General features: G+C 35.6%; 1 protein-coding gene across 1 annotated transcript in view; it reads left to right on the top strand.

The window, feature by feature from the left end:
• The first annotated feature begins 11,299 nt into the window (after positions 1-11,299).
• Positions 11,300-13,167, top strand: part of Nubp2 (NUBP iron-sulfur cluster assembly factor 2) — a 34,666-nt gene continuing 32,798 nt past the window's right edge. Inside the window, exon 1 of the mRNA XM_089093009.1 lies at positions 11,300-11,494. Within this exon, the coding sequence (XP_088949135.1) occupies positions 11,384-11,494 (111 nt within the window). The 5' untranslated portion in view covers positions 11,300-11,383. The remainder of the gene's footprint in view (positions 11,495-13,167) is intronic.

The raw sequence follows: 13,167 nt of genomic DNA on the forward strand, positions 1-13,167 counted from the left end.
CCGAAATGCAACGCCTTTCAAAGTCAGCAGGCCTGATTCCCTAAAGTATATGTGGAGTGAGTTCTATAAGGTGGGCAAATAGAAAAGGCAGTATCACTATCAAATAGCACAAAGACTCATATCACATCCAGACTCACTGTTATCAAAACCCTGATAAGGGTTTAAAAACCCTTCTGATCCCTCTTTTGAGAACACTACTTGAGTTGGTGCAAATAATTGCAATTGGCTTGTTCAATAACAATTTTTTGACCCACACTAATTATATCTGATAAAACAAGAGACGGGAGAGCTAGTCATAACCCTTTTCAAGAACCTCATGAACTTGCCCTATATAAGAATCATTTCAAAAATTCAGAAAAACAGATGAAAAAGAAAAATCTGGATATTAACCACTTTGATGAGTATTCTTGGGCATGGAAGTATGTGAAAGCATAACCTTGTCTGCAAGTAATCCATTGGTCAAGCCAACATAATTGGACAAGGTTTGTAAGGCTAATCGACACTTCCAAATTGAAGCAATTGCCCAAATCAAAGCAGGATTCATCTTTAGAGATTCTTTTTTTAATTTGCCAAATTATTGGGATAAAAATCTGTCAGAGAGCAGGGCTTTAGAACTCTATCAATATCTCTCAAGAAATTTAGCGTTCCCAGATGAGATAAAACAAAGATTTATAGAAACTGGAGACGCCTGGCCATGATTGATCTCCTGGAAAATCTGAATCCTGAACATGGGCCAGCTAAAGAATACTTGGAATGTATATTAAACCCGAAGAATACTGGTGGATATGTTCGTTTCCTCCATTTTAAAACACGGAAGATCTTATTAGACCTTTTTAGACCTTATCCATGATTTGGGTCTTCAGACAACATTCGTAAAATACATCTCCAAGGCTGTCCATTGTTCTAACAATCAAGTAAAAGTCTAGCTGGGGATCTAAAATTGTTTTTCCAGATTTTGGCGATTAAAAATATTTGATGAGGCTAACAGATAAGTTTGTGCAGATATGGTTTAAAAAAACAAAGCTGGATTGCTTTTCCATTGCCCAGTTTTCCACCTCATTTTACCAGAAAACAGTGAGGCTGGATATGATATGACCTTTTGAGCAATTTGATAGTGACTCTGCTTGCTGTATTCGCATTATCTTAAAGAGTAATTGCACGTCACTGCCTGTATTTTTTGCTATCCTTCCACATTTATTTTGGGAGCCATGCTTGCAAAGTTTGAAAGGCGTTGCATTTCGAAGAGGCAGTGTCTTGGTAATGCTGTTATCCGTGAAAAAAAACTTGGATTTATCTCCTTTAATTATAATACTGAGTTATTTTAATTAACATTAAAATTACAACAAGAGCAAAACAACAACTTCAGTATAGTTTCCCCCGTAAGGCAAATTGCCAGGAAAGAAAAGTAGAAAAGAAAATACCCGCAAACAATATGAAAAAATAAAAACTAAATTCAGTCTACCTAAAAATTATATGCTAGGTAGGGGGTGGGGGGGTAATGAACGACTTCAACCCCTCAAATAAACATCCAACACTCTCAGCACCCGTATTGTACGCTTTTCAAAATGAATTTCTCCAAATGTTAGGAGTTGAGAGTTTAAACCACCTTTGATAGTTATTTCAAGCATCTATCATATAGATTTTGAAAGTGATGGCCTAAAAAACCAAACACTTTTTATTACCTTAACAGCCCTCACCCTACAAAAATAGAAGTGACATTCATCCTAATAAGCGGTACTCAGCTTTGCAATAGTTAATAACCATTGTATGTTATAGAATCCTCCACAAAACTAAATTCTTCCACATGTTAGGAGGTCAGAGGTTAAATCCCTTCTTCATATTTATCAGTCCCAACTATCATAGAAATTTTGAAAGTTTGAGCCTAGAAAAAAAAAAATTCTGGGCAGTTTGGCAAGCACAAAGAGATTTTAAAGGGTACGAAAATGACACTGTAAGGAATATTGAAGGGTTTTTATAGGTATTATAATATAATTCCCCTTAAGTCATAATTAATTTTCAGAACAAGTTAATGGTTTTATGAAAAAAGCGTTGACTGTTTTTCAAACTGACAAATACAAAAGAATGTTTAATCTGTCATAATAAAGTCAAAAAGATATTGGAACTACAAGTCATTAAACAGTAACTACTTTTAATATTTGAACTTAGTTCCTAAGTTCCGACAAAATTCCTCAATTAAAAAAAAATGTAAAAATTACAAATTTAAGAAAATGCAAAAAACATGGAAAACAAAAACTATAAACCTTTTTGTCAAAGAAAGGATCCACCGAAAAAAGTGGACAAAGATCCTTCACCATCTTGTGAAGCTACAAAAAGCACTACTGGATAAGGTTTGGGATTCAAGGCCGAAGCATTCCAAACTGCCATTCCGAACGAACTACTCATTGCCACAGAGTGCGTTCAACTTTTATCCTTCAACACCGAAGGAGACCTCTTGCTCCACTGTACAGTGGCAACTTCTAATTTATATATACCTTATGTTTTTGGTGTCTAAGGCGTCATTAAAAATTTCTGAAAAGTTTATCGTTATTAAAGCACGCAGGCGGAATAGCAAAACACGTGATTCATGAATGGTAACTATTTTTACCGTTCACTTTAAAACTATATGTATATAACCAAAACAACTATGGTGATTTTGAAAAACATCAAATCCCTCGAATAATGAACTATATCGATCTTTTATGTAATGAAGTCATAACATACCGATGTCATCAGAGCTAACGTAATAATAGCGTTTTTCTTTTTACATCCTATATGGCTCTAATAAAACTATGACAACATTCATAATAATAATAATAATATAATAATATTTATTTAAAACCTACAAAATACAATGGAAAAACTGTGGGATAAAAAAAAACATAAATACACAATTCAATAATACAACATAAATAAATTAAGTCAAATCAAAATATGGCCAAAGAAGGTCAAAAACACCAATCATTTGCTGAGTTTTAAAACATAGATCTGCAGATATTTGTTTCAGTCCCGAGGGCGCATCAAAAATATCAAATTTAGAAACGATTCTATGGTTCCGGTACCACCGAGGCAAACGCAGCAGATATTTACAATACTTAAAATATCCTGAGCGTATTTTCTTTGTATCCTTCTTGCTAAGGAGAAAAGCAAAAAAAGAAATATAAAAAAACAGAAATATAGAAGTATAAGATGACCCTTCCATCAAAGGTTATTTTGGATAGTCTGGCGGCGGACATATACTAAACATGTTTTAATCATCATAACCATCGAATTGGTCAAGGGGGAGGGGAGAGTAGAGGCCAAGAGAAATACACAAAAAAAATTGAAACACTTCATGAACTCTTTAAAATAGATCAAATGTTGATCTATTGTAATAATGATAATGATACATTCTGCCCTGCGTAGCCAAATCACGGCATGTTAATGTAGAGCGAGAGTGTAGTGTTTGAAAATGTATCTCTCCAAAGAATCCTTAATATGCACAAGAAATATTGAGTCTCAATTATTGAGATATAAAAAATGACTAACCAGCGTCTTGTGACAAATATCATCCACCAATGTTGATGGCAACATCTTGACCATCTTTTGGAAATGAGGGACCCAAGGCAATGTTTCAGTGGTCCCTGTAGGATCAAGAAGGAGAGTCATCCCAAGAGCCAGCTTCGCCGCAATTACCAGTGAGATCTTCACTCTTTTAGTACGTTCCTGCAACCCAAGTGGGAAGTTTAGTGCAACAAATTAAATCTTACAAAGTCAAAATCCATTCAAAATTAAGAGCAAATGAATAACAGGATACCCGGGGCTGTTCACCTTCACCAATCTTAAAGCTTGTTTACACTATACCACTGTAATTTGCAGCAGCTCATTGCTCACAATTTTAAGTCAGTAAGTAAATAAAGAATTGGCCACTTCCCATACTAAATGAGCCTACTCAAACTAATTCGGAGACAAATATCCCAGCTTCTATGAAGGATTCAGTCCAAATATTGAAGCCACTGCAACAGAAAGGGCTTCTCATGACAGATAGCAAACAAATAAAATGGAGATAAGCAGACTCTTAACTCCCGAAGAGGAAAATGGTGGGTACTACGTAAAAGAAAAAGAACCATTTGTAAATTTTTAAACTGCAATCAGCCATCTGTATTCATTTCCTATGGAGCCAAAAGTAAGGGAGCTTATGCTTCAAGTGACACATATGATTTTACCATGCCGAAATAGAATGTCACGTTTCTTGAGAAACGAAGATCAAAAATGCTTCTTTTGTTTTGAAGTAGTGGATGATGGTTTAGACCAGTTTGTCCCGTTAAAGTTTACCTTATCTAGTGGATTGACTTTTGGTACTCAGGGCGCGAAAACTGGTTGACACACTTTTAAGAAAACAACAGTTCCTACTGTTTCTAAATACCGAAGATCTCATTTTTTCTACTTACTGTTTGTGATAGATCTTTTTACTCAAACCAAAACCCAAACCTGGCAAGTAGGGAGTGGTAAAATCGTATCCACACACCCCACGTTAAAGTGTATAAAACGTTACATAGGGCTATTTTTCATCAAAGGCAGCGCAAGAGGGCTGCCTAAGTAAAAACGGTGTTGGCACATCGTATCTTTCTTTGTTTAGACAAGGGCACTTCGTATCGAAGGAGTTGTCGTAGAAACTTCAAAAAAGGCTCATTTGATTGGAAATTGGAAGGGCTTGTGTCCTTTTTAACAGTCAAAAGTGATTGTAGGGCAACTAACACCCCTTCTAAGCCCACCATTTCCCCAAACACATCCCAATCAAAATTTTGAGACAGCCATTTTGTTCAACGTAGTTAAAAGATCTGGAAAATATGTCTTTGAGGAGGACACTCCCCCCCCCCCCCCCCCCCTGCCACAGCCCTCAGGGTGAGGGCTGTAAGTTATGCCCTATTTTTAATAAATAAAAGTGATTGGAAGGCTCCTAGCCCCCTCTCACGCCCACCATTTCCCCAAACACAGCCAATCAGTATTTTGAGATAGCCATTTTGTTCAACGTAGTTGAAAGTTCTGGAAACTAGGTCTTTGAGGATGATAACTCCCCTCAGAGCCCTCAGGGCAAGAGTTGTAAGTAATGCCCTGGGTTTATATAAAGTTATTATAGAAGTGTTGTCGTAGAAATTTCAAAAAGGGCTCATTTTATTGGAAATTGAAAGGGCCAGTGCCCTTTTAAATTGTCAAAAGTGATTGAAGGACAACTATCCCTCCTCTTACGCCCACCATTTCTCCAATCACATACAATCAAAAGTTGGAGATGGGTATTTTTTTTAACGTAGTTGAAAGTTCTGAAAATTATGTCTTTGAGGATGAAAACCCCCCATTGCCCCCAGGGCAAGGGTTGTAAGCTATACCCTGGGGGTATATAAGGTTTTTTTATAGAAAACCTAATATAAATCTTATAGTGTTCTCGTAGAAACTTCAAAAAGGGCTTGTTCAAAATTTTGAGATAGTCATTTTGTTCAAAGTAGTTGAAAGTTCTAGAAATTATGTCTTTGAGGATGACAACCCCCCCCCCACCCTTTAGGGCAAGGGCTGTAAGTTATGCCCTTTGAGCATATAAGGTTCTTATAGATAGTATTGTCGTAGAAACTACAAAAATAACTCATTCAATTGGAAATTGAAAGGGATAGTGCCTTTTTTAAAAGTTGAAAGTGATTGGAAGGCAAGTAACCCCCCTCGCATCCCCACCATTTCCCCAAACACATCTAATCAAAATTTTGAGATAGCCATTTTGTTCAACGTAGTTAAAGTTCTGGAAATGAGGTCTTTGAGGCTGACAACCCCCCCCCCCCCCCGAAAAGCCCTAAGGGCTAGGGTTGTAAGTTATTCCCTCGGGACATACAAGGTTTTTATAGAAAGGGTTGTCGCGGAAACTTCAAAAAGGGCTCATTCGATTGGAAATTGAAAGGGTTAGTGCCCTTTTTAATAGTAGAAAGTAATTGGAGGGCAACTAACCCCCTCTCTCACCCACTATTTCCCCAAACACATCCAATCCAAAATTTTGAGAAGTCTATTTTTTTCAACGTAGTTGAAAGTTCTGGAAATTTGGTCTTTTGAGGATGAATACCCTCCACAGCGCTCAGGGCAAGGGATTTAAGCAATGCCCTGGGGGTATATAAGGTTTTTATAGAAAGTGTTGTTGTAGAAACTTCAAAGAGGACTCATTCGATTGGAAATTGAAACGGCTAGTGCCCTTTTTAATAGTCGAAAGTGATTGAAGGGCAACTAACCGCCTCTCACGCCCAGCATTTCCCCAAATACATCCAATAAAAATTATGAAGTAGCCATTTTGCTCAACGTAGTTTAAAGGTCTGGAAATTAGGTCTTTGAGTAAGAAAACTCCCCCACAACCCACAGGGTAAGGGTTGTAAGTTATGCCCTGGGGCCATGTAAAGTTTTTTATAGAAAGTGTTGTCGTAGAAACTTCAAAAATAGCTCATTCGATTGGAATTTGAAAGGGCTAGTGCCCTTTTAATAGTCGAAAGTGACTGGAGGGCAACTAACCCCCTCTCACATCCACTATTTCCCCGAACACATTCGATCAAAATTTTAAAATTTTTGTCAAAAGCAATCGGAGGGCGAATGCCCCCCCTCCCCCCGACGCCCATCATTTCCCCAAACACTTCCGATCAACATTTATATATAGCCATTTTGTTTAATGTAGTTAAAGGGTCTGGAAATTATGTCTTTGAGTATGACGACCCCCACAGTCCTTATGGCTAAGGTTGTAAGATATGCCAAAAGCATATAAGGTTTTTTATAGAAAGTGTTGTCGTAAAAACTTCAAAAAGGGCTCATTCAATTCGAAATTGAGAGGGCTATTGCCCTTTTAAATAATCGAACGTAATCAGAGGGGAATCGCGCATTGCCCCCCCCCCCCCCCACACGGCCATTACTTCCCCAAACATTTACGATCAGCATTTTGATATGGCCGTTTGGTTCAACGTAGTTGGAAGGTTTGTAAATTACGCCTTTGACAATGACAATCCTCCCACCATGGCCCTCAGGACAAGGGTCGTAAGTTATGCCCATAGGGCATATACGGTTCTTATAGAAAGTTTTGTCGTAGAAGCTTCAAAAAGGGCTGATCGATCGGAAATTGAGAGGACTAGTGCCTTTTTTATGAGTCAATAGTGATCAGAGGGCAAATGCAACCCCCCTCCCACACACATCATTTCCCCAAACACTTCCAATCAAAATTTGAGATCCAATAAAAAATCCAGAATATAATTTGTACTTTACTAAAAAAAATCTTTTAAATATTTTTATTTTGATAACTTTAAGAAATCAAAAATAAATTAATTTTAAGGAATAAATATCAGAATATGTATATTAAACTGACAACGCACATTTTTTCAGTACATCAAACTAAACAAACCGAAGTGGAAAGCGATTGAGCTTGAGTTTCTTGAAGAGAATGCCAAGGTAACTTAGCATGTCACCAGGGTACTTGACACACTACAGGATGACAAGAACTGTTTTATGGGAAAGCTCTTGCCCACATTGATTGCAGTAAGAAAGGAAATGATTTACTAGAAACAAAAACACTCTATCAAGCGCGCATATGCTTTTGTGGAAGTAACCTTGGATGGTTTAGAGAACCGATTTGCACATACTTTTAAAATGCAGCTGAGTAAAATTTTAAGGAGCTAGCAGTAGCTAGGAGAATCCACCCTGATTTCAAGGGAAGATGAATACCGGGAGATATCCGTGGCCGAATCATTGATGCAACTTTACGTAATGAGACATATTTTTCTATCCATAGCTGATGATCTGTTCTGTTGACTGATTGTAATGCCGAGTACAGCAAATGACGTTGATCTGTTTTGATGTCTTTTTTTTACTTTCGATAGTAATGGTGTTGCGACAAGCTCTGATTTTTCTTTTGGCTATAACATGACAATTCAGTTATTGAGGCTTATGGACGATAAAAATGCTCGATTGATTGCTTAACTGAATATCAAGACGTTGCAAGAATTTTTCAAAAGTTCAATACTGCCATACCATCGTCTGCTTCAGTGGAACGTCTTTTTTCTGTTTGGGCTTTGGTTTTTACTGCAAAGCAGAGTAAGCTTGGCAATAAGAGGTTTGAGAAACTTTTGTTGTTAAAAACAAAGTCCCAACTTTGATAATGAATTTCTTAAGAATTTTTTTCATAAACAGTACACTTTGAGAAAAAGGTGTTTTGTAGTTACAATAATTTTTATTTTTAATACGTATTTTGTAATGAAGATACGTTGTAATGTAAATTTGTAATTAATTACATTTTAAAAGTATTTCCCGTAACACTGCTATTTCCCCAGCACCGACTTTAATGAGGAAATGGAGATACTATGCAAAATGATTCGGTGCAAATTTGTAAGAAATCTTTGGTATAAGCCTAAAGTTCTAGCATTACTAAAGGAAATATGTTAAGAAAATAATTCTTACTTAATAATATGCATATTGCATAAAAATCCTAGTTAACACATTTTGCTGCGGTAGAACCTTTATCTACATTTTAAAAGTATTTCCCGTAACACTGCTATTTCCCCAGCACCGACTTTAATCAGGAAATGGAGATACTATGCAAAATGATTCGGTGCAAATTTGTAAGAAACCTTTGGTATAAGCCTAGAGTTCTAGCATTACTTAAGGAAACATGTTAAGAAAATAATTCTTACTTCATAATATGCATATTGCATAAAAATCCTAGTTAACACATTTTACTGCGGTAGAACCTTTATCTTCACTTGTTTTACTGTTGTACAATTTTTTAAAATAAAATTCTGAAAAACAAACATGGATTCGACTGCATTTATCCATTTTCGCATAATCAAACCACATCAGTGCCATCTTATAATTTCTCACTAAAACATATTAGTAGACAAATACTGATAAATTAGGCTAAGTTAGGTTTGATTAGATTATTTAGCTGGCGTTTGGATGTTTGGTTATAAACGATTTTCAATACTTTCAGAATAGACACAAATATTTAGAAATGTGATAGAAAAACTGGAAATGTAGGGAAAATGTGGAGATAAAGGTTCTCCTGCTGCAAAATATGTTAACTAGGATTATTCTGCATATTATAAAGTACGAATTTTTTTCTTAACATGTTCCTTTATGTATGATTGGAACCCTAGGCTTATACCAAATCGTTGAATCAAAACCTCATCTAATCGTTGGAAAATAATCATTGATACTCGTAATTTTCAATAATATAAGATATAAATAACCTTAAATGCTCTTAAAAGAATTCATAGATAATTAGAACCTTTGAAAATCTTATGGCCAGTATTCTCCACTTAGTACATTTACAGAAGGAAATTTTCTCTTTAAAATGTACTTGAGACTGTTAAAATATGAAAACTATAGTTTGGAACAATCCTTTTAAATTGAAAATTCGTAAAACATCGTCCTTCTTTTCTGTGATTAGGGTTGCCACCCTGGCCTGGAAGAATTTACTAAATCTGAGAAGAAAAATTTACTCAATCGTATCTGTTTTTACTAAATACTAAAAAAATTTTTTGCTTAAAAAAAATACTAAAAAAAATTTTGGTGCGCGTGCGGCTGCCGCCGCACGCGCACCATCAAGTATCGATTTTTACTATAGGAGGATAATCAATAGGATTTCCACTATCTTTTTTCCTTTTTCTTCTTTTTTTTCTCTTTTCCTCTTTTCTTTTGTTTTCATAGTATGATTGAAAATTCCGGAAACCTATAAGTTCAAAAATCCTTTTTTTTATCATATGGATGTACTACTGGATAGACTTCATATTACAGATGCGGTGTATCCAAGACGTCAGACAATAGTCTGGAATCTTTGATTCTGGAAATTCTGCTGGTGAAGCCAGACTTTAAATTTATCAATGGTCTTCAAGACATAAAATTCAGATATATTGGAAATTAAAAAACAATCAACGAAGATGAAAAGATACAACTCATATTCACCAAGCAGTTCAGGTGATGGAGTGCTTAGAATCTGAGGTGTGTTTAAAAGTGACGGCTTTTGAAATATGTCCCCCATTTTCCGTTTTTAGGTTTGAAATCTAAACCCTTCAATTTTGCATTTTTAAGAGGAAATTTGCCACTTCTAAAACACTAATTGGGCTGGTCTTTAAATAAGGAACAAGCTACTTACAAAGATTTCTGGCAAATTTTAAAGCAATTAATTTAGGATGTTTTGAACTGATTTCTTATGGATTCTCTTTCGTTCGTATTCAAGGGAATCAAAAACCAATACTATCTATGTCCCTTCAAAACGACAATGACGTAATCGGCTACCCGTTTAGTTGTTAAAATGTATAAATAAAAAAGTACACCTCGAACTTCACTAGGACTGCCAAGAAAAAGAAAAGTATATAACATACAATAATTAGTTATAAAAATAGATAATTGTGTCAATATTCTTCAGGTCAGGCAAACCATACAAATTGAAAAGTAAGAAGAAAAATAAGTAGTCACAATTAAAAAAAGTCGCACATAAAAGGCTTTAATCTTCCTCGGCCTCATCCGAATTTAAAGTATCCACTAGTGTCGAATTCTGAATGAAGGGATCTACTTGTTTCCATTTCTTTATAGCCCGAGTCAAATCGCTGGGGATCACTCAGTCATGTACTCCACTTGACGACCTGAGAACAAGTTGCTTCGTTTTCATCAGGGACGAAACACTCGAGACATTTAGCCTATTCCTGTTTTTAGTTTTGATGACCAGCAAAATCAAGAACTGTCTCTCTGCTCCAGCACTTGAATGGGGCTATCTGCAGAGAGTCAGAAAGAACTTGGGCAAGTATGGAAAAAGTTCGTTTCCAGCAGCGTCTTCAAAAAGAGACAAGGCTAACTAACAAACGTAGCAGCTGTTATGACAGTCTGGGAAAATTTTCTGAAAACAAATTAAGCCAGCCCTGATTTTAAATAGTTTGCCTTTCAAAGCGAGTATTAAGAAGAAGCCGAGAGATAAGTAGAGATTTTTAAGCGCTAGGGTTGACGCGAAATTGTAAAAATGAGAGCAATAGTAGCCATAATATCTAACGTAATCGAAATCAGATTTTGTAATGAATGGACCCTAATTTTTTCCCCTGGATTCATGGAAAATAACAAAAGTTTTGTTTACTACAAATCATGACTTTTTACTAGATTTTGGGAAATTTACTAGATCCTCTAAATTTACTAGATTTTTTTTTTTTTTTTCTAGATATAGTAAAATCCTACTGACGGTGGCGACCCTGTCTGTGATAAGGCATAAATTCCTTTGGTGAAGATTTAAAGCTTAGTTTTAGGCTTGTCACATCCGGCACAACGACAACGCTGAATATTAAGCAAAACATTTTCAAATTATTTCTCGCGGTTTTTTGTATCACCCTCATACAAATTCTGGAACTGGTATATTATGGACTTAAAATCACCAAATATTATACTAATACTCTCGGGAAAGGGTGGAGTTGGAAAATCAACAACAGCTGTTCAATTGGCCCTAACTCTTAGAAAAATTGGCAAAAAAGTAATATTTATTCTCAATAGCATACTATAGATTTGTCTACAGAAATAGCCTATCATCTGAATTTTTGGTGTTTGCCAATAGTCTCTAGACTAATAGATATGGTAAAACTTTACTTTAGCTACTTTTGGCTATCTTGGGAAGGGGTTAGGTTAGAAAACCAAAACTTTTGGGGATGGGTCTACAGGTTAAAGTATACCCCGGGAAGGTATTTTGAAGTACCTACCTCCACTCCTTCTCCCTCTGGAGGGTCCTGACCTTTGATTACCTTTAAAATTCTGTGTGTTATAAAATTCAAACCTGGAAAATAATCTTGTGCTTAAATGAAGTACAACAAAATCTTTTTCAGCTTCACAACTTTGCTCAATCCCAATTTATAAGGTTTTAAAGATATGCAAATGCTTTCCTAAATTTTGAAAAAAAAACATTGAAATGACTGGAAATTCTACTCAAATAACAGGAATTGCATTTCAGAACTAAAACCAGAGAAAAAGAAACTGATAGCTGAAAATTAGGCTAAGGTAAAATGTTGTTTTGTCAAAATTTCAATTTGTCATTTTGTTTTGTCAAAAGACCCCCAGAAGGAGGAGTGGAGGTAGGTACTTCAAAATACCTTCCTGGGACATACTTAGGTCAATATCTACCAAATCATATTATTGAGTTAGGACTAAAGTTAATACACCATTTGATGCCTTTTTTATGTTTATTGTGAATATAATAATCATTTATTTTGGACATGAATTTCAGCCCCCCCCCCCCTCTATAGGCTATACCGAAACTAACCCGGAATTGGCCGCTATGGGGGGGGGGGCGGAAATTCATTTCCGATAAAAATGGTTATTATATTCATTATCAGCATAAAAAAAGGCATCGAATGGTGTATTCACTTTAGTCCTAACTCAATAATATGATTTGGTAGATATTGACCCAAACTTTAGCCTGTAGACCCATCCTTGAAAGTTTCATTTCCTAACCTAACCCCTTTCCAAGATAGTCAAAAGTAGCTAAAGTAGAATTTTGCCCAAAATAGATTGTATATTAAAATGAAGGATAAGAAAAATGTTTTCAGCCCCACACCTCTGATCAATGCCAATTTATAAGTTTGTAAAACCTGTAGAACTATTTCTTAGCTTTAGCAAGACACCTATAAAAGGATTCAAAACCAATGCCAATAAATAAGAGTTTGAAAACTCAAAATTAAGGCAATGCATTTTTTGTCAGGATTCCAACAGTTTAGACCTATGCAGTCTTCTAAGCACTAACAATAAGAAAACACTAGACATATAAACTTGACAATACCTTTTCCAAAGGTTTCCATCATGTGACTCAACTACTTCCCAAGATAGCAAAAAGCCCTTAAACTACAATTTTACCTTAAATTGTTAGCCAAAAGATAATTATGCCATTTGAATTGTCTTTGTTTGTTCTCTCCAAATATAATACTTGTTACAATTGCAATGACATTCCACCTTCCCTCCATCAGGTGCAGTAATTGAGGGGGATAAGGACAGAGAGACAGTTGCCTCCCTGGACTTGGGAAAATAATTGTTGTTTGACATTTTCATTATAAAATATCCTTTTTTGGTATTATAAAAAACAAATATAAACAAAAATTAAAAACAAAATTGTTGTCCATAGATTTGGAAAAATACATTTTGCCCCCCTCCCCACGTTTT

Source organism: Artemia sp. Qi Xiang Cuo, chromosome 8 (assembly GCF_049724085.1).
Source record: "Artemia sp. Qi Xiang Cuo chromosome 8, ASM4972408v1, whole genome shotgun sequence".
Classification (NCBI taxonomy): Eukaryota; Metazoa; Arthropoda; class Branchiopoda; order Anostraca; family Artemiidae; genus Artemia; species Artemia sp. Qi Xiang Cuo.